Raw genomic sequence first — 22162 nt, 5'->3', positions numbered from 1 at the left:
ACTTATCAATTAGAAAAGCCTACTTCTCTTTAAAGATAGAACTGAAACACTTTTCAAAGTTAAAAGATTGTTGGGCTTGGAAGAAGATACAGAAAATACAGAGATACAGAAATGTGAACTTTGTCATACCTTTGCAGGGTGAAATTTCAGGTTCTCTCCCTTCTCTTGCAGTGGATATTGCTTGTGCTTACATGCATTGTCAAGAAACTCGCTTTCATGATACAGCTGTTCATTTGTATTTCTGAAACTGCTGTGTAGGTCAGTGACTTTAAAGTTAAAAAAATGACCAGTCTTCCTCGAGAGAAGCATTTTCTTGTTATGACATTATTCATATTCATCTGAATGGAAGTTAAATTCTTTGGTAGCTTCCTGCTGCAAATTTGTATTGAGTTGCAATGCAATGGAATTGTAATTCATATCTTATATTAGAAAGTTGAGGAAGGAGAACTTGAACTGCTCTTGTCGTTATGCAAGCTGTGCCTGAGATGATATTCCCCATCAGGTACTCCCGTATCTCATTTCCCCGTTTGTCTGGCCAGACAGTTTCTACAGTTTGAGTAATTAATGTATCTTATTTCTTTTGTGTTTTTTTTTTTTTTTTTTTTAGGCCAATTGCAACCTTATTTGCAGTGATGAATATGGCCCAGAAACAAAGCATTCCATGGCTCAGCTGAATGAAAGAGAAACTTCTTTTGAACTCATTGAGGCCCTGCTAATTTATATCAAGACTCTGAATGTCCCAGGAGCTGTACTTGTTTTCTTGCCCGGATGGAACTTGATATATACAATGCAGAAGCATCTGGAAATGAATCCACGCTTTGGTACAAGCAACTGTGTTCTGTTCTGTTGCATCTTTTCCAAAGGAAACTATTGACTGTGTAAAGATGTGTGGCTTAGGGGACTGGATTAATTTGTCAGGAGAATGAATGGTTAGAAATCATGTTGTGCAAAGAAGAAATAAGATCCATGTAGTTACTGACCTTCTTGTATTCATGTTGTAGGAGGCCACCAGTACAGAATTTTACCTCTGCATTCACAAATTCCCCTGGAGGAACAACGTCGAGTGTTTGATCCAGTGCCTCCTGGAGTAACAAAAGTATGAGAGCCTTCTCTGTGTGGAGTGTGACACGCTCCGTTCTGGGGTGCTTTTCTGGAGTGTATTGCGGACTTTTTTTAGTAGAGGTTACATAGTTTATCTTGAAGCCTGTGCTTAACTTTTTCAGACCAAATATATCTCAATACGTATCCCTGTCTTTTACAGGTTATCTTATCTACCAGCATTGCTGAGACCAGCATTACCATCAATGATGTGGTCTACGTTATAGACTCCTGCAAGTGAGTTCATGAAGCAGCTTTTTGTTTGGCAAATCCTATTCTTTGGAATGCAGAAAACATTCTCTGAATACACAGAACTGCCTTGTCTTCCCAGAGTTGCAGAACTGAATTTGAGGTCTCGTAACTCACTGAAAACAAATTTTTATTGTCTTTAGGCATTCAGCACAGTTACAAGCCCTGCTGGCACTTCAGTGGGCTGGCTTTGGTCAGCCACGTTCAGGCTGGCACCGCTCATGGGAGGTGTCACTGGGTCTCCATGCCCATTTGAAATACAGCATCTGCCAAATAAGTATCACAAACACTCCCTCTATGGCCGATGGAAAAGAGGGAGGGTTTTGTACTCTGTTCCAGATCCTGTCTTGCTATGCATGTTCTCTGAGCAGATTACACATAGGGATCTCATTAACTGCATGAGAATTTTAAGCTTTTGAGACAGCTGTGAAAACTTTACTCTGTGGATAGCTTGGGGCACTGCTTATCAGGGGTATGATACTTCAACTTCCAGATCGACGCGGAACTAGCCAAAGCTTAGCTAGTCCATCGGGGGTGGTTTGATTCTTAAAAGCAGTGTGGCTGCGAGCAGTAAAATAAGAACTGATTTGGCAGGACTTAAGGGAAGAATATCTGGTTTTAAGTGCTGGTTTTTTTATGTAACAGGCAAAAGGTGAAGCTGTTCACCGCTCATAATAACATGACAAACTATGCCACGGTGTGGGCATCAAAAACTAACCTGGAGCAGCGGAAGGGAAGAGCCGGCCGCGTGCGTCCTGGATTTTGCTTCCGTTTGTGCAGCAGAGCTCGATTTGACAGGTGAGGCTGTGCTCTGTAGGAAGAAAATAACCTCAGGGACTTCTGCCAGAACGGTTGTGTGCTACTTCTCTACCAAATTAGGGAGATAATTTCAGAAGGCATGGTGAGGAGATGCATTAAGTCAGTTCACACTGGAATGTCTTGGTACTTTTGCTTTTAAAAAAAATTACATATGTTTATATGCTTTTACCTATAGTATGAGGTGATAAATAGTTTGTGATTTTATTAAGAACTCACTGCAACCTACAGAACCTCTCAGGAGAAAATTAATACTGCTTGGGAATTGAGGCAAAGCAGAAAAAAGCTTTTGAATGAGGATAAGATAATAAGTCTGCCTTCAAACACTGTGGGTACCTGACGTCTTCATATAACAGGCAGTTTTGTCATGGAAGTGTTAAAAAGCAGGGAAGACAGATGGTGCTTTACAGTCCATCCTCATTCTGTAGCTAGGAAGCCCCTTCATGCTGCTCTAGCCACCTTCTCTGCTGCTGAAAGTTTTGACCTCTTCTATCTGCCAGGGTGTTTCTCAGCTTCTAGGGCCATGGAACTCTTTTGCTGGTTGCTGAAGTCTACACAGCTCTTCCACGCAATGTTTGATCTCTCTCATGAAAGTTTCAGTGCCCCTTCCTCAGATAGCTATTAGAGCAGACATATGTTTTGGTTTCCAACTTTTTGTAAGCTCTGAAAGCATCAGCTGACCAAAAAATTCCTTAAATTGTTCGCATTTATTTAGGTATGCTCTCTAGTACAGTGGAGTGATTTTAACAAAGAATTTTTGACAGTTAACCAACTTTAGGCTACTGGAGTAATCGCAGGACTTCATGACTTCAAGGTTACCTTCCTTCAAAGAGTATAAAACCAAAATACACTAGCACCATGATGCCTAGGAAAGAAAGACTGTGGACTTGTGCAGATAATCTTTTGAGAGATACCATTCAAATTTGGTGCCAGCTGAATTTTGGATATCTGTTGCAGGTATTTTCAAAGCTTTACAAGGTCTGCTGTTTGGTGCAGTTATTCCTATCAGTTCTTATTTCAGCCAGCAAGCTAAAGGATCCCTAATGATACTGTGCTAAAGACATAAGAGCTCTATCTGTTTCCATCAGGTCTCTTTCCTACCAGTAGGGTGCTTTAGGAAAGCATCCAGCAAAAATACCTAACTCTTCCTAGTGATCAGAGCAGAAATGTGCAGGAGAGGAGTTGGTTGGTTTGGAGTTGTTAGAAGGGCAGGTAGGGAAATGCTTGTATGTAAGGCAGGCTGAAAGCAGGTTCTCTGTGTCAGGAGTGGAAGACCTTCCTTAGCAACATAGGAGAGGATTGTAAGGGGGCAGGTGTGGGACTGGACACAGCCATACTGCAGATCGGGGGCTTCAGCAATGCAGACTCTCTGTGTGGTCAGCTTATGCTGGAAATCACACTGGAGCAGTGGTGATGTGAGGGTTGTACCCTCTGTGCATTTCCATTATAAATGTATTCTGAGATGGGAATTGAGAAGCACAGAAGACAAATACTGGTAGAAGAGCCTAAGTTACAGGAGCACATTGAGAGCCCAAGGAGGTACTGGTGGAGTCCCCACCCCTGAAGGGACTGAGAAGCTGTGTAGGTGTGGTGCTGAGTGGCGTGGTTTAGTGGTGCCCTGGCAGTGGTCAGGTCAGGTTAATGTTTGGACTCATTGATCTTAAAAGTGTCTTCCAGCCAAAACCAATTCTGATGCAGAATAACCTATGATGGTGATCAAAGCCTGTGTTCGGAAAAATGTGAGGTTTTATTTTTGTCTTGTCATTCCAGACTTCAGACTCATATGACACCCGAAATGTTTCGAACACCACTTCATGAAATTGCTTTGAGCATCAAATTGTTGCGACTTGGAGGAATTGGTCAATTTTTGGCCAAAGCAATAGAACCACCACCTTTGGATGCAGTGATTGAAGCAGAACGCACACTAAGAGGTATTATTTGTCCACAAGACTGTATCTTAACGGAGCTGACTCCAAGTAATTTCCCACATCTAATATTCACTTAGAAACTGCTTCAGTGTCTTGGGTTAGATTGTTTGTGTAGTAGCATGCTGTCTGAAACAGCAAGGTGTTTCCTGGATGCATCATGTGGGTGGCAGTGTCTTTTGCAGCTGAAGAAATACTTAATTCCCAAATGGAGTGTCATTCCTTCAAGAAACTTGAGCCTGCAAACTTAAGGCTTGTTTTGTTCTTTTACCAGTAACTTATGCTGGCTTCCAGCTTCCTGTTTTCCAGCTGTGGCACTTCTGTGTGCAACATAGACTCAGTCCAGTGCCTAAGGCTTTTATAAAACTGCTCTAAATGTACTGACAAAGAGAGGTTAGTAGTTGATTTTATAGTTGCTGCTTTGTACAGTTTGTTGACCTGGTATCTCAGTATTTTGTCAAGTAACTAAGTTTCCAGTTCATGAGTATGGAAGCGTCAGTATTCTCCTAAAACAGGAGAAACTGAGGTGGTGATTAAGCTGTCTCCCTAGTTTCTTCACGGGACTAACTAGAATACGAGTAAAATGAACCAAGGAGGAACCCTAAACTTATACTTCAGATTTAAAGCAGTGATCTGAAACCTCAGCATGCTTTGCAAATGTCACTAAGCAGTTCTTACAATTTGTAAGAATTGAAACAACTATTTGATTGCTGAATTTATGAAAAAATGGTGTGATGAGCCTGCATTGCTTGTATACAGAAAGGAGATGAGAATGAAAAGCAAAGCAAGGGGTATACATTCAAGCTTAACGACTTTCTGATCTAAATGTTCTTAGTGCTTTTCTTACCCTGCAGTTAGGAAATACAAAGCCAGGGGAAAAGGCAAATGTTTTCAGCTTTAACACCACATAAACATTTCTGCATATGCCTCTGTTTCTTAGATGACCTGTGTTGGGTTTTTCTTTGTTTGGTTTTTCTTTTCAGTTTCTATACACTACTAGAATGTTTTTAGGGTGATGAGATGTGCTGCTCCTCACAATATTCTTTAGGCTTTTGAGTTCAATAGGTGCCAAAAAAAAATGGAGTTGATTAATCCTTAATTAGTTCACTTTCCCATTTAACTTTCCCATTTAAAAGCTTTTTTTTTTAAAATTTAAGGCTTTTAGTTACACTGAAGCTCCCCTGAAGTACAGGTGCACTATCTGTTTGTGAACTACAGGTTTGCATTTTTCCTTTATATCGTAAAAGGGTTTTTAAAGATCACAACTTGTAGTGTTCTGCTTTGTCATACAAACTTAAAAATAGTTTTATGAAGTTGAGTTCAGTGGTTATGGCCAAATGGCTAGAAAAGATAAGGAGGCTGATGAGACTCTTCAGTCTGTACAGCTAACAGTCTCTCGTTTGACATTATTATTGACAGCAGTTTGACAGCTCTAAGGATGAGCTCTGGTGAGAATTTGTAGGTAATGGAAGGAGAGAAAGGCAGGCAAAGCCTTGTGGAAGAGAGTTTGTGTTGGCCTCTTTTTGATGAACAGAGCGTTCTGTGATTTGGCAATAGCAATAAAGACTCTACAGTTGGCTGTGAGAGGTCTGCTTTGATTTTTCGTGAGGCAGAAATCAAGTTAGATAAAATACAAGGACTCGAACATATAATATTCTAATAGTTTGTATAGAAGCAAACTAAAAAGAAATGGGAAAAATATGTACATGAGTTAAATAGTAATTTTAATTGTGGAGGAGGTAGTAAAACATCTGTAAATCTAAAGAAAAACTTATTTGACCTCAGACCAATTTTGAAAATCGGATTTGCAATATTGTGAACAACATTAAACTTAAATATGGGTGGAGTTCTGTTTAAACCCAGTTATTAAAATTCTGAATGTTTTTATGTTGTAAGGCTTTCTGGGACCATGTTTGATAATCTGAGATCTTGTTTCAGAGCTTGATGCCCTGGATTCCAATGATGAGCTGACACCTCTTGGAAGAATCCTCGCCAAACTTCCCATAGAGCCTCGTCTTGGCAAGATGATGATAATGGGCTGTATTTTTTAGTAAGTTTAGTAGTCTCAGTGGTCTCTTTCTTGTTTTTCTCAATTCCTGAGCCTCTAGATTTGCACTCTACAAAAGAAAAACGATGCATCTAGATAAGCAATAAATTGAGTTAATTGACTTAATTGCAAGGGACCAGTAGAGGCTGAATACTCAGGCATTAAGAGTGAGACTCTAGATACTTGATTATAGTGGTGAGCTGGAGGTGGGAAAATATGAAATTTTGACACCTAGATAAGAAGGAAGGTAAATTCACACCTTTTGCTTTAGCAGAAATAAGGTTCTTTTATTTGTAATTGTGATGGTGGCTGTAGGGCCCTTTTCACCAGAAGATGATGGTGTGTGGATACAGAAGAGAGGAGGGAAGATAAACAAAGGGCTTGTGAACACTTACTGTTGTAAAAGTACTGGAATTTGAGCTAGTTTAACATCCACTTCCAGGGATGTGTTTCTGTGAAGAACTCTGGTAGATTTATGGCTGGACTTAATGATCTGAAAGGTCTCTACCAACCAAAACAATTCTATGATTCTGTAAGGGCCAACTTACTAAAGTCTCTAATGGAGAAGTTTTTACTAGTATGAACAGCTTGTAGCAGCTGCTGGCAGCAAAACTGTGACTAAACTCAACCCTGATACTTTCTGTGGTTTCTTTCAGTGTGGGAGATGCTGTTTGTACCATCTCTGCAGCCACCTGTTTCCCTGAACCTTTCATCAGTGAAGGCAAACGCCTGGGTTACGTCCATAGGAATTTTGCTGGGAGCAGGTTTTCAGATCATGTTGCTTTGCTCTCCGTCTTCCAAGCCTGGGATGATGCAAGGTATATTGTCTTGGCTCAGAATTTGATGAGAAGTTTTGGGTAACACAGGGTGAGTGGTTCTGTGACCAGACTATGGATGCTCTGAGAACTAGACTGTCATGTCTCCTTTTCTTGAATGAACTTCTAATTTACTCGTTGTTTTGTTGGTTTTTTTTTCAGAATGGGTGGTGAAGAAGCAGAAAAAAGATTTTGTGAACACAAAAGACTCAGCATGGCTACTCTTAGAATGACTTGGGAAGCAAAAGTCCAGCTGAAAGATATACTTATTAATTCTGGCTTCCCTGAAGGTGAGTCTGCTTGGATATAGTAATTTAATGATTGTGTTTTTCATTCTGAGATGAGAAATAAAGAAACAAGGTAATCTGTGCTGAAAACACAGACACAGAGACCTGTAGTGGATTTGCTGTAAAGCTGTTCTGCTTTTATAGCTGCATTCAAATTAGATTTTAGTGCTGTCTCATTCTCTCATAGTTGTTCATACCAGAGAAATTGTGATGGCTTTGCTGCAACATAAGAAAATTCTAGAAGCTGAGTTTAGGGTTGCAGGATTAAAAACCTATTAAGCAATCATCCTTAGAGAATTACCTCCTGGAATTTCTTTCTCCTTCGCTTGTTGCATCTTCCCAACCTCCTTTTCATTAGCCTTAGCAGGGAGTCTGTGTGATCTAAACAGTGTGATATGCACCCTGGGTTTGTGCCACAGAAGGGATGTGCAGTAGTGTAGCATATTATTCAATTTTATAAGGAAAAAAAATTAAGTTCTTAAAATTGAGTAGGTTCTGAATTTGCCAGTATTCCTGGAGCTTGCTCAGTTAAATGGCATGGCTGGCTGGGTTCCGCAGAAGTTCATATCCCCCTCCCTTTCTTTTTTTTGTTTTAAATTCCTTTAATTTTTTCTCCTCATGCTGCTAGGATCATTGCTGCATTTATCTTTATCTTTATTTCTGGGCAAGATGACCTGGAAGCAAGCTACCAGAGACTCTGGGGAGGTTTGTAACAAATAAACTAATGAAAACATCCATTCTGACCTCCCCCAAAAGATCTGTCTCCAAAACAAATGACAGTAAACATGATGTGGTACAGCACATTCTGGGCAAACCCCTCTCCTCTTGTTTTGAAAGAACTTGGAGGAGAAAAATATCTCTTTGTAGTAGTATTTTTCAGCTTTTTGCTCTGCATGAATAAATTGAAAATTGAATGTAGAACTGAAATGCTTGGAGTGCAGAGGTCGTCTGAGAACAGATGCACATCTACCAGTTGATTGAATCAGAAAATACATTGATCCAGGATCCTGAACAGTTCTGCTGTGCTGTCCTACATGACCTGTGGATGCAAGCCAGTCTTCTGTTCTTTGTCAACAGAATGTTTGATGACTCAACCGTTTAACAACACTGGACCAGATAATAATCTGGATGTTGTAATCTCCCTGCTTGCTTTTGGGGTCTACCCCAATGTCTGCTACCACAAGGAGAAGAGGAAAATTCTTACCACTGAGGGGCACAATGCGCTCATCCACAAGTCATCTGTCAACTGCCCTTTCAGCAGCCAGGACATCAAGTATCCATCACCTTTTTTTGTTTTTGGAGAAAAGGTAAAGGGTTTGAGTGTGTGTTCTTTATCGCTTGCTGCCAAGTGGTCTAAGAGGCTCTTTTTGGTAACGAAGCCATAAGAAAAAAAAAACAAAAACAACAAAAACCAAATAAGCTACACTGTGCAAGATTCAGCTTGGTTTTGGGTAGGGTTGGTTTATTGGTTTGTTTTATTTTGTTTTCCCAGAAAGTGAACCTTAAGTGATCATGTTGTCACTCAGCTTTTCAGTAACTTCCAGACAGACAAATTTAATAGAATTAGAGCTGCATAGAAAGTTCCTGTGAGTTTTGTGAAAACAGCCAGGTCATAGAGAAAGATCCAAATTATTGTCTTCTGTTCAGGTTGCTTTAGCAGCTCTTCAATACTAATTAGGCACTAGAGATTTTTTGCCCTCATCAATTCTGGTACTTATGAATCCAGAGGGAAAACAGGGTGGCATGCTCCCTCTCTGGCATGTAGGTAGTTTATCTCCCGAGGACAACTCCCATTTCCTAAGCATGTCATAAAAACCCTCAGATGCTTTCCTCAGGGTCCCCAGGATGTCTTCCTCATCACATTAATTTTGTGTACATCCCATTAATTTTGTGTGCTTGGCACATACTGCACATGTACATTGAAATCCCTGTGTGCTCTCACATGCTTCAGTGACGGCCATCATGAATGCCACTGCTTCTGCCTGCCCTTTGTTCAAGGAGCAAATGAAGGTGATGCATTTGTGTAGGATGTAGCTGGGAGATGGTCCTCAGGCTGACAGCCTGTGCTTGTGCTGCCTGTGCACAGTTAGCCCAGCCCAGTGGTGGGGAGGCCCTGAAGAGCTCTGTTGCTTGTTGTTGAAACCAGCTCTGCACAACAGTGGTGTTCCTTCTGGCTGGGAAGGGCTGTAAAGATGTTTCTGACAATAAAGATTGCATTAGCAAAGCCTCTCTCTGTAAGGAAAGCTTCTTAAGACCTTACAGCAGAGGTGATGCTGTAGGGGTTTCTTTTTTGTCATGTTGTCTACACTGGTTAGTTCAGAACTGCAGTTTGTTTATGCTCATTGTTATATCCTCAGTCCTTTTTGCTGACATGCAGCTTGTTTTAGTAATGGCAGATGGACTTGTTTGGTAATAAATAGAATTTTGGCCTTTTAAGCGCTGGTTGAGGACTTGATTTCACACTCTGGATTTCCTCATCCATAGTGCAGAGCTGTGGTGAGGTTTTGCCTCTTCTTTGGTCTTTATGACAGGATCCCAAGTGGGTCAGACCTTTGATCTGGCTCAGTCACCTCTGTAAAGTGAGCTCCCCTGAAAACATGAAAGCTTCTGAACTAAAAAAGCTGTGGTTTATTCAACCAAATACCCAGGGGAAACGAAGAGTGGCTAAGACAGCACCTGGGTGAGACTGGAGTGAAGGAAGGCTTTGGATGCTGCTCTCTCCCTACCCATTATTTACCTGTTAAGAAATAAGTTTTCTTTCTGAGGTCTGGTTGCTGTTTCCTGCTGCATTTGACAGTCTTCCCCTGACCTGCAAGTTCCCTGCTCCTTGTGCTGGCCATTTTTCTGCCACAATTTCTGTTCTGGAAGTTTCTCTCTTTTGAGCATGTGTGGTGACTTCCAGGCAGGAGCAAATCTTGTTCCTGAGGACAAACAAGTACAACAGAGTCTGCCCATCACACTCCAGTGTGAAAGGAAGGAGGGAGAGAGGCAGCTGTCAGGGTGGGAGGCTGAAATCCCAAGCACTGCTCTTCAGTTCCTCTTTAAAATGCAGGGCTGTGGCCTGTGTAGTCCACGCTGTTATCTCTGGCTTGGGTCAGACAGCTTGATAGTGTCCAAGTGCTCACTTCAAGTACAAGCTTAAGGTCTTGTTTCTATAAAATGACAAAGCAGGCTGGTTGCATGGATGTGTGTAGGACCCTGCTAAAGGAGCAACGTGAAGTTTTCATCACAGCCCCAGCAATGCAGAAGGTGGGAAGATAATTCAGCTACGCCTTCATCATTTTTAGGCTGGCAAAGCATGAGATGGCTCTTGCAAAATGCCAGCTACAGAACTGCGGATGTGCAGTCATGGAAAAATTAATACTTTAGAATGAGAGGTAGTTTGGGGTGTTGATTTTGCATCAGCCAGTACTGAATCCCTGTAAACATCTGCCCAGCACTCAATTTGCTATGTGCATGTGCTCTTGTAATTTCCTAACATTATATTTAGGGTTTTGTGTGATCTTTTTGTTTTTACAAAGTCCTGTGGTTTCAGTGGTGTAGGGGAGGAAGACGTAGAGATCTGTTTTCCATTTCAAGAGTTGTATTCCTTTTCTACCTGCAGATCCGAACACGAGCCATCTCTGCCAAAACCATGACCTTGGTGAGCCCGCTGCAGCTGCTTCTCTTTGCCTCCAAGAAGGTCCTGTCAGATGGGGAGCTCATTGTGGTGGATGACTGGTACGGACCTCCTTGGGGCTTGCAATATCCAGGCCTGTGAAAGAGCACAGACTCAGGGGGAGCGGCTTCTACCACAGGCATGAATCTCTGTAGGATAGGAACCTGGAGCAGGCCACGCACTACAGGCTAATTGTGAGGGCATTCCCTTCGTTTCCTGTGAGGAAGGGAGGGGTTTTCACTGACAGCACTGGTTTTGTGCAGATTATCTGCTTAAATTGAAAACATGATACCAGGCAGGTTCCATAAAAACTGCTGTTTTTTTCCTTTTTAACTGGAACATGAATGAGAGGCACTGTTATTTTGGACCTCCTCTTCAGACAGAAGCTGAGGAAACCTTGTTTTTAAGTCTTGGAGACGCAGCTTGAGGAGAAAAATGCTGATGGTTTGTTGGTTGCCGCTGGCAGCATACATTTTATGACCATGAACAAATACCATCTGGATGTCTGGGTTTTTTTCCCCCCCAGTCAGTAAAATGGAAGTTTAGAATTGCTTAAGCTTAACTCTCTAATAGTTTTGAGGGTGGCCTGGAGGTTTCAAAATCTTGAGGAGCCTCATGGTTTCAGTTTATATTTTGTATCTTTCTGTTTTGACACTAGAGGTTATGGATTGGTGTTACCTGAGTGTGTTTAAGTATCAAGAGCAAGCTTAGAAGGAAAATTATGTTTTAACAATGTCAAATTTTAGGGATCTTGCAAATTCGCCACGTGAATTTCACGCCCCATCACTGACAAATTAGAATTTCAAAGCTGATAATACAGATTTCTGGCTCGGTACGTGCAGCACGCAGTGAAAACCACTCTGCAGCCCATCTTCTGTAACAGGCTCTCTCCCAGGAGCGGTGCTCCATCTAACGCGCTGCTTGGTGCCGTAGGATCAAGCTGAGGATGCCGCACGGCGCGGCCGCCTGCGTCACTGCGCTGCGCGCGGCCGTGGAGGCTCTGGTGGTGGAGGTGACCAAAGACCCGCAGGTCATTCGGCAGCTGGACCCCGCCAACGAGCGCATGCTGAACGTCATCCGGCAGCTCTCCCGGCCCTCGGCCGCGGGCATCAGCCTCATGGCTGCCAACGCAAGGTGAGCTCGGCTCCCCGGGCTGGCGCGGGCCGAGCAGCGCTTGCCACCTCTGCCCCGGGGACACCGAGAACCTGAACAGCACAGGTCAGAGCTCTCGGCTCCTCTGCCCCCTGCCTGCAGAAGCCCAGAGCAGAAATCACCAGGAGGTGATTTGTCTCACATGGACAGGAGCTTCAGGCTTTTGTTCCAAAGTCAAGAACCCGAGTGTGTGCAAAATTGTCCCGTTCAAAGCCTGATGTAGGTAGATCACTGCCTGTTTCCACAGGAAGGGCAAATGGCTCTCGGGGATAAAATCTGTCATCACCGCTTCCAAAACACAGTGACTTTTAAAGAAAAGATAACCAAAATTTATTCTGGGGAAACTTCATCATCTCCATGTCTGGAAATAACTATTTGGCTGTGCTTGCACCCCTCCCATTGCCCCTTGTTTTCAGGTCTTGCTTCTGAAGCAAACTAAACTGGAAACACGTGTGAGCTGTTAGTAACTTAGGGAACAAAGAGCGGCTCCATTGTACAGCTCAGTGTTTTGTGAGGAGCAAAGTAAAGCCCACTGTGCTGGCACAAACAAGAACAGGGCTCCCTATGCATTTGTGTGAGCTGGGGAACTGGGATTGAGGGGAAAACTTTCTACCCCAGGTGTAGACCTGGCTGAAATTTAGAGGAGGGCGTGCTTATGTGGCTTGGATGGCATTACCATCTGTGCTGTACTGAAGTGGAAAAGGTGCAAAAATGCAACTGTCACTCATGGAATCCCAGCATGGTGGGGGTTAGAAGGGACCTCTGGGGATCATCTATTCCACCACCACTGCTACAGCAAGGTCATGCAGAGCAGGTTGTCCAGGATCATGTCCAGGCAGGTTTGGAATCTCTCCAGAGAAGGAGACTTCACAACCTCTCTGGGCAGCCTGTTACAGGGCTCTGGCGCCCTCACAGGAAGGAATTTTTTCCTCACATTCAGATGGAACCTCCTGGGTTCTGGTTTGTGCACGTTGCCCCTTGTCCTGTCACTGGGCACCACTGAGAAGAGTCTGGTCCCATCATATTGACCCCCACCCTTTAGATATTGAGAAGCATCGAGAAGTTCCCCTCTCAGACTTCTCTACTCCAGGCAAAGAGCCCCAGGGCTCTCAGCCCTTCAAACATCTATTCAATCAAGTGTCATATTCTATTAACACAAAATAGAGGTGTTGTAGCTGAGCATCATGCCAGTTGATGATTTCTGGAATATTTTTAAACTGGAATCTGTAAGATCCCATTAAATCTGTGATGTTTCTCTTTGCCAGGTTTGGTGATGGACCTCGTCCCCCCAAAATGCCTCGCTACGACAATGGAGGTGGCTTCAGAGGCTGGGGAGGTTCCCCGCACGGCTCTGGCTACAGAGGCAGAGGCTACGGTGGCTACGGCTACTCTGGCAGGTACTCAGGAGGAGGATACCAGGGTAGCCCAGGGGGAGGCTATCGAGGAGCAGGCTATCGAGGAGCAGGCGGTGGCTACAGAGGAGGCTGTGGGGGTCCGGGCAGGGGCGGCTGGTAGTGATGGGAACCCACAGAAGCACGTTTCTCCCCAAATCCATTTCTTGCTGTTAGCACTCTGCCATTTCAGTTCCTTAGTACAAATACAGCTCTGTAATATATCGAGCCCTTAGGGAATTGACTGTAAGTTGTATGATTTTATTCTTAATAAAGGGTTTGTTTTAAAAGACTTATATGCTACATGTTTAATTTTGTATTTGGATTTGGCTTTAGTTTTTGAAGCCATCTGTTGTTAGTTTTGGTTGTCAGAAGTATAAGGCATTCTGAGGAAACCTATTCAGTGTCTAAAACCATCCTCTGCCAAACAGATTTCAAACTATGGAACTTGGACTCCATGGGGACTTTTCTTTGCTGTCTAATAACCTGTGCAAACAGGCCTGGCTGCAGTGGTTCCCTGTCCGTGCCAGGCAGTGCTCGGTTCCTCTGCAGCCAGCCCTGGCCTGCTGCACGCCACGTCACAGCTCCAGCACAGCAGCTGAGGTGCTCTTCTTCTGGTCCAGATGACATGAGGACATGGGTGGCCTTTTTTGAGAATGATGTGATGCTGTTTGTCTCTGCAGAATCTGAAGCGGTCTCAGAAGCAGGAACTGTTCCCTTTACCTGAGGCAGTGATCGTTTCTTAGAATCACAGAAACATTTTGCTTGGAAGAGACCTTTTAAGATCACTGAGTCCAGCCATTAACCGAGCACTGCCAGGGCACCACTAAACCGTGTCCCTCAGCACCGCATCTACATGGCTTCAAAACCCTTCCAGGGATTGGGACTCTACCACTGCCCTGGGTAGCCAGGCCTTGACAGCCCTTTTGGGGAAGACATTTTTCCTCATGTCCAACCTAAACCTCCCCTGGTGCAACTTGAGGCTGTTTCCTCTTGTCCTATGACTTGTTCCTTGGGAGAAGAGACTGACCCCACCTTGCTTCAACCTCCTTTTAGCAAGCAGTTGAGAGCAAGAAGGTCTCCCCTGAGCCTCCTTTTCTCCAGACTAAACTATCCCAGGTACCTCAGCTGCTCTTCATAAGGCTTCTGCTCTAGACCTTTCACCAGCTATGTTGCCTTTGTTCAGACATGCTCCAGCCCCTCAATGTCCTTCTTGGAGTGAGGGGCCCAAAAGTGAACCCAGTATTTGCAATATTTAGCTGCTCCAAAATAGTTGCACTTCGTTCTTTCAAATATATATGAAAGTGATTATTTAATGAGAATTTATTGAAGTTACAGCCTGTGGATTCCAGACATTGGGAACTCAGCTGTCTGCCTGGTGTTTGCAGCAGGGTGTTGACACAGAAGGGATGAAGAGCCCTCCAGCAAGGTGTTTCCTCCGTACCTCCCAGACTAGCCCTGGGAAGTGATCTGGAGCAGGGGTGGGTGACACGAGGGTACTCACAGGTACAGATTGCTCTTGGGGGGGTTTCTACAGTCAGGCCGTGCTGTGCAGGAACACCTGTGTGACCAAGATGAGGGAAGTGCTCAGTTTACAAAAGATGTGTCCATATGAATGCTTTCAGGGGTTTTTTTGGCCAAAACTCCCTTACCTCCCTCACAGCATGTCCACAAAACCAGCTGTGGATGTGGGCAGCAGCAGGCAGGTTCTGCCCCTAGCACACACTTCTGCAGCAGCAGAGGATGACGTCTGTGGGCACAGCTCAGTACGAGTCCTGTTAAGTTACCAAGCCTGGTGAGATTCACCTCCCCACTAATCCAACTGGAACACTTATTCAGAACCAATAATTAGTTGTGCTTGATGGAATGTGGGAGGTGCTGGTGTCTGAGTTGAAGTTTTTGTATTTCTAATGAAGAGTTCTTAAAAATTAGGTGAGGGTGAAGCACTGTTTCTTTAATTGGACTGGTAAAAGCCAAATGCCACATGGAGCTCAGATATTCAGCTATGAATTATGGAGCCATCTTTGATCTCATCAAGTGTATCAAGCTATTGATCTCCAAACTTAAATCTGGGATTGATTTGGAGTGTGTGTCATCTTCTGCACGGTCCGATGCAGAGAACTCCACAGGCCTTTCTGCTGATGCTGACTTTTCTGTGGATTGAAGGATGGTCACTCCATGCCACCGTTACTGAAAACGTGATTATTTTTCTTCTCCAGGAACAACCTGTTAGGGTATCAGAAGGGATGGACATTGAAGGAAGTGCCAGGATACCAGGGATTATCAACTGTGTGTACAATATTCTATCATACTGGCTAAAAATGGTTTTACTGGGGGTAATTTGTTAAGTGCTAGCTAAAGAAATTCCTTTTTTAGATTAAAGTTGATGTTTCTCAGGTGTCTTTATAAAAATTATTCTGATCTGTAATCATAAAATTATCTACTATTACTGGAGAAAGACCATAAAATGTTACCTTAACATTAATGCCACCCTGCCTGTGGTGTGAGGTCTCACTGAGTCTGCTACTATTGGTACTGCAATGGTTGGACTTAATCTTAAAGGTCTCTTCCAGCCGAAATGATTCTATTGCAGTGATGAATTTTGTAGCTCTCTAAGGTGACTGTGTTTCTTGGGTACAGCTCAATACCAGAGCTCTGCTCATTAACCAAACGCTCGTATCTAATTCTGTGTTGTTTCTAAGAACTGTAAAAAAAATCAAAGGGCACTTAAGGGTGGAGCCAGGCGTAGTAACATATGAAATTGTGTAGATCACACGCCTGCGTGGGAAGTTGCTGCTGGGATGGAGCTGGCAACGACAGCCAGTCCTGAGGGCTGCAGGTTGTGGTGGTAGAAGGTGCCATGGACTAGTCAGCATCTACAAATTAGAGCTTAGCTGTTTTTATTGACATGCTGGTGTTTCACAGATGAAGGCGTTTTGAGCATGAAAATACTGCTTAACAGTCTTCAGTCTGGTTGTTAATACCTAATCCATCAGGACCAGTGAAGTGGGCAGGCAGTAATCCTCGCCTACACTTCCCGTGCCAGAAATGAATAGTGCAGTCTAAACAAGGAGTGACGTGCTAATGAGGAGCTTAAACAAAACTGAAAATTAACCTGAAATGACATGTACGTTTTCACAGTAAAAACTGAGCTTGCCCTGAGTTGACTGTGTCGGTAAGTTGATCTGTGCTTGGTTTCAAAAAGCCACCTTGTCAGAGCGCTCCCGTCTCTTGTACAACAAATTGAATGATCTGAAATTCAAGAAGATAGTGCCTGAGTTCCAGTAATCTCTGCCTGGGATGGTCACAGCTGCCAGATTCGGCAGCCATGACACCACTGACCGCTCTCCGCTGTACCGACGGGAGCTGCACGAGGTTTGTGTCCTGGGCTTCCGACGCCACAGAGCTCGCCGGAGGGGGTCTGGGAACAGCCATGGGCTCTTCTGCTTTCCTGGGTCCGAGCGGAAAAGGAGAAGGGCCAAAGTAACATTGACAAGAGTGTCAAAACCAGAATACGAAGGATAACAGTTGGCTACATGAATTTTTATGTTCTTTGTTCACATAAATATTTAAAGGACCTGCCTGCTTCAGAGCTGCCTTTACTGCTTAAATTTATGCTGGTTTAAAAGACACATTTTTAATATATATATGTGTATATATATAAGTTTTATGAAACTGATTTTTCACTGATTTCCGGCTATACAGGATACCTGTTGCACAGGATTTTTTTCTCTAGGTAGTAGCTGACAAATTATACTCTGCTTTTTATTTTCATGCTGGAAGTTTTTAATCCTGCTAAAAGCTCTGGTAAATGCACTCTTCCCTACCATTGGCTAAGAACCATTAATCAGGACCCCTTCTGAGCTACAGTTCATAAAGACAGAGGTAGATTATAAGACAACACAACACTAAGTTACAATACCTAAGTCTTTAGTTAACAGGGATAAGTCTGCAGCCTCGTATATTCCTGGGAAAACAACCACGTGGCCTCCACTGTACCAACTATCTAAAGCCACGTTCAAATTATCCTGCTGCTGAAACAGAGCAGCCACTGAAAAATCTGTCACACATACAAGACAGAGGCAGTGCTGCTTCCTACGTTTGAGCAAACCGGAAAAAAAGAACAAAGTAAAATTTTGAATTTAAAAGCAATTTTAAAGTCTTCTGCCCTGTTCTGTTTCCTGCAGTTAGCTGCTTTTGCAAAGAGCTTTTTAGATACTAGGACTGTGTTTTGGAATTCCAGGTTTTCCTCCCACGCTGCCATCTGCAAAGAGACATTCAGAAAGATTATATGGGAAAACACATAAAGAACTGCTTTTTTTTTCCTGGTTACTGTTCTCATGCACATCTAAGCTCCTGACTTTCAGTCTGTGCCGGGTGTGTAATTCCCCACTCTTCCTCTCACCTTCTACTAAACGATTTAGTGTAGTCAACTGGGTTTTTTTGGGGGGCGGAGGGGCATAGGAGTTTTCTCAACTGCATCAGTACACTTTCCAAAGAATGAAATTGCAAGTGAAAGAAAATTCTTAGCTGTGGTTAGCAGAAGGAAGAGCAACAGATTTGGTTGTGTAGCTCTCTGCCAATTTATGGTAAAGCACCTTAAAAGGTAATGCCACTTTCACCTGCTTGCCCACTTTCACACTGCACTATGGATGATTCCAGCGTGATAACCACGTCAGTTGGTTATTCCTTTTGTGCCCAGCTGCTCAGACCGCTTGCTGGCCACATGCACATCCTCAAAATAAACTTCAGCTTTGAGAAATGTCAAGGCTTTGCGCTCTGACTCATGTTTGAAAACAAGCACTGAAGTCTAAACATGGCTCTTCCAGCATAGCCACCTTGTATTACACTGGTTTGGCAAGTTAATATAGATGGGGCCAAGACTGCTTTCGTGGAGGTCACGCAGCCATGATCACCATTTCATTTATTGTGGTTTTAGTTCTATGCTTTCGTACACAGGAACTCTGCTTCGTTCCATGCACTGATAAGTGACATTCATGAAGATGCTTTCTACATCTGTTTTTGACTCGTCCTCTGCAGGCCTGATCAATTCTGGGATTTGATGGCAAAAAAAAGGATTTAGGAATTCAGGATGATCCAAACTCTGCATGGTGGGAACTGTATAAATGTGGCTTTCCAGATGCTCTCAGAGCAGAAAACTCCTCTGAGGAACTCTCAGTGATGTAATATTTTCCAAGGCACCATTATAAACTTTAATTTTTTAAATAATCTTTGAGTGACTCAGAAACCTGGCACTGTCCAAAGTATGAGCTTTGCTGTATAATACAACCATCTGTTGTGGACTTTGACTTCAGGAGTTCTCCTAATCCAGTTGAAGGTGAATTTAAGGAACTGAGAGAATCCATAAGTAACAGGTTCTGATCAGGGCTTAAAAGGCTCCGGACAACCAAAGAACATGTATTTAAAAGTTAGGATTAAAACATGGTATGTTACCTAATACAAGGGCAAATTATGGTAAAATTTTAAAAAATCTTTATTATCTTGTGCCAGGTACTAATTAGAGCATTTTGGTGGTGAGTACTTCTGGTACATAATCACTCAAATCAGAATTGAGGAATTTATATGCTCATTTACATGAGGAAAGATCTTTTTCTTCCTGACTCCTTGTCAGATTTCCCATGTAGTTCCAGGCAGAAGATTTAATCATTTCACATTAATTGAACACTCTTTATGTTCTGTGTGCAGAGTGCAAGGCACCTGCATGTTAGCCTGCAGATACGCAGGCAATGAAAAGTGCAATCTCAAAAACTGCTGGAAAACAAGCCTCAGACTATTCTTCCCCCCTCCCCCCCGAGTGATTTTTACAGTTACCGAAGCCCTCTGCCTACTGGAAGCAGTGGGGTAATACATTCATTAGATTACATACTGAACCAATGTACTTCCACCTGAAGACTGTTAAGAGGTCATTCTGGAAACATTAAATACACATAGTATTGATTTAATGTAAATGTTTTTAGTAAAATGGATTAAATGAGGATGGTAATAAATGAGTTGTGCATTCAGTGGATACCACTCAGGCTCTGTGTTAAAGAAAGCAGACAGCCAGCTGAAAAACCACAATTCTTTTATGGACCCCAGAACCAATAAAGCGCAGTTTGACGTGGAGCTGACTTGAAAGTGTGCGAGTTCTTGGTGTGTAGTTATCTGCCTGTTTGCAGTATTCAGACTCCTCAAAGATTACCTGTGCAGCTCAGCCCTTGAGCCAGTTTTACCAATTCTGACGTGAATTTCAGAAACGCACACGGAGGCAAGCGGTAGGGTGGTAACACCAGGGGTGGCTGCCTCAGGAGGAGGCTCAGAAGCCACATGTGGCCATGGCTGACTTCTGCCTTGTGTCAGGGCAGCTGCACAGGCACCACGTTTTAGCTTCTAAATGATTTTAAAATCTTAGCCTCACATAGCATAGCCTACAGAGTGTGTGAATCTACACACACACGCTCTCTTGAGATGCAGTATAGATCTGCAGCTGCTGTTTTGTTAACACCAAACCTTAGGCAGGACAGGGCTGCCAGAGATTTACATCTTACCCGGTCGTTGGCCTTGCAGGAAAGGGCAACACCAGGTGTTTAATGCCATTGCAAGTGTTAGAAGCATCAAACACAAGAACAAAACATACCAAGTTTGTAATTGACACCTACGGCAGTTGTTAAAGTCATTTTTTAAAGAAAACCAGCATCAAACATACCTTAGAATAGTTAATTTTAATTTTGTTTCTTTCTATTCTTTCTCCTAAATTTGCAGGCAGATAATAACCGGAAGGGTTACTGGAGATGTAGGTCCTCTATATCTTCTGCAGTTCAGAGAGTCTTCAGCTCACTTCCATTGTTCACCAACTTCTCCAGCTGCCAGTTCTTCTTAAACATTACTTTGATAATGAATTAATTCCAAACACAAGATTTCATATGTTTCTAGATTTTTTTTTTTTTCAGAATGGTGACCCACTGCAGCACAAGTGCTTCCTCAACCAGAACTGACCACTTCTCATAGCTCTCATCATCATCCCAGCCCCTGCAAATGATGTCACTGAGGAATGTAAAGGATATCTTCCTGTTACGGTATGTAAGGGCATACAGCACCAAGAGAGAGCAGGACAGGGTTGCCTTTTTAACTCACAGAAGTTTACAAATAGTTTTCCTAATATGGAAAGACTGCCAAAAAACAGAATTAGATGAGGTAAAATTCTGACATAACTATCAGTTATGAGGGGGAAGGGGAAAAGCAGGAAGCACTGCAGGACAATAAAACTTACTTACCTGTTCTTCCTCAGAATATCATCAGTAGCATACAAAATAAGCATAACTTTCTTAAAGACAAGAATTTGAGTTCAGTAGCATTATCTGATGTTTCAAGGCATCTCCTGAACACATCCCTGCAGGGACATAAGGCTGAAAGAAATGAGAACATATAAATATATTGTGAAAACAACTCTTGAAGGAGAAGGAAAGAGCTACTAAACTTGTGATATGAAAACTAATCACAAAAATGGCAACAGCTTGGTTCTGCTTTTAGGAGAAGCCAAATTAGAAGATTTCTAGTAGACGCCTGACTGGGAAACATTAGATTTTTAGATATTTTTAAGCTCTTGGAATGCCCCCATGTTTATAAACAAACAAAGCCCAAAAGCCCTAGACCTTGGAGTGATTTATGCAGGAAAGGCAGAATGTGTATTTTAAGGCAAAGGTTTTCAAGCATTATAAGGTCTTGAGACCCACCTCATTTGAATGACTTGTCTCAAACTAGATAGAACAAACCCAAACTAATCCACTAAGTTTTGCTAAATCTCTAGTTTGTAACCTGAATCTCAAAGAGCCAGGGGAGAGCTCTGAACTGCTTGCTCACATGCATACCATACACACACATCCAAACCACTTGGATCAGTTGGGACAACAGATGAGCAGTAGCACTGGTGTTTACTGTGTGACCTTTTACAGCTGCCATAAAACAGATCGTCCTCTTCCCTTAGGGCTAATGCAGACATTTGGTTTGGCCAGTGGAGCTGGCAGGCTGCTCGTGGGACTAGCCAGAGGCTCAGCAATGCCTCTGGAACGGAGCTTGGCTTTGCTTACTGTTGGGGCAAGGCAGCAGTCTGCCACACGAGAAAAGAGAGAAGGGAGGTTAAAAAATTACCACATCTTTGTCTGTAGAGGCCAGATGCACTTCTGTTGGCCCAACAGAAGCCGTGTGGCTTTGCTGTGTTGGTAAAAAACGAGGTGAGCAAAGGTGATGAAATAACAAATGGGTTAAGCCACGCTGACCAAAATGGACAGACCAAAAATAGGCACCAGGGGATCAGCATCTTCATCCTGCACCAAACCTTCAGGCAGTGGAGAGAAAAAGTGCCTGTCAAAGAGCTCACTAAGGAACTTCCAACTTTTCCAGCCATGGAGAGGCACTGGAAAGACTTGGGAGCACCTCTGATGAGACAGCACAGAAGCTTGCTTCCAGAGAGCTGCTCCTGTTTTTCATAGGGGCACCTGTATTCATGTGATTACAGTGGTAAGGAATAACAAATCTTCTTTCATTGGCCTCCCAGTATCTGAAGTGGGTCTACAAGAAAGCTGGGGAGAGACTTTTGACAAGGGCTTGCAGTGATAGGATGAGGGATAATGGCTTAGAACTGGAAGAGGGTAGATTTCGATTAGATGTGAGAAAGAAGCTCTTTCACTATGACAGTGGTGAAACTGGCCCAGGTTGCCCAGGGAA

At 43.1% G+C, this 22162-nt stretch overlaps 1 protein-coding gene across 1 annotated transcript in view; it reads left to right on the top strand.

The window, feature by feature from the left end:
• The window catches only part of DHX9 (DEAH (Asp-Glu-Ala-His) box helicase 9), a gene marked incomplete at its 5' end in the record, with an annotated part of 28503 nt that extends 14941 nt beyond the window's left edge, over positions 1 to 13562 (top strand). Inside the window, 12 exons of the mRNA XM_008938316.1 lie at positions 608 to 821; positions 1002 to 1096; positions 1262 to 1335; positions 1993 to 2145; positions 3934 to 4094; positions 6027 to 6138; positions 6792 to 6953; positions 7113 to 7240; positions 8315 to 8544; positions 10842 to 10957; positions 11829 to 12029; positions 13313 to 13562. Coding sequence (XP_008936564.1) covers positions 608 to 821; positions 1002 to 1096; positions 1262 to 1335; positions 1993 to 2145; positions 3934 to 4094; positions 6027 to 6138; positions 6792 to 6953; positions 7113 to 7240; positions 8315 to 8544; positions 10842 to 10957; positions 11829 to 12029; positions 13313 to 13562 — 1896 coding nt within the window. The remainder of the gene's footprint in view (positions 1 to 607; positions 822 to 1001; positions 1097 to 1261; positions 1336 to 1992; positions 2146 to 3933; positions 4095 to 6026; positions 6139 to 6791; positions 6954 to 7112; positions 7241 to 8314; positions 8545 to 10841; positions 10958 to 11828; positions 12030 to 13312) is intronic.
• Between the last annotated feature and the right edge of the window lie 8600 nt (positions 13563 to 22162).

The sequence above is a fragment of the Merops nubicus genome, unplaced genomic scaffold, assembly GCF_000691845.1.
Source record: "Merops nubicus isolate BGI_N331 unplaced genomic scaffold, ASM69184v1 scaffold12484, whole genome shotgun sequence".
Classification (NCBI taxonomy): Eukaryota; Metazoa; Chordata; class Aves; order Coraciiformes; family Meropidae; genus Merops; species Merops nubicus.
This window is presented reverse-complemented; position numbering and strand designations above follow the sequence as displayed.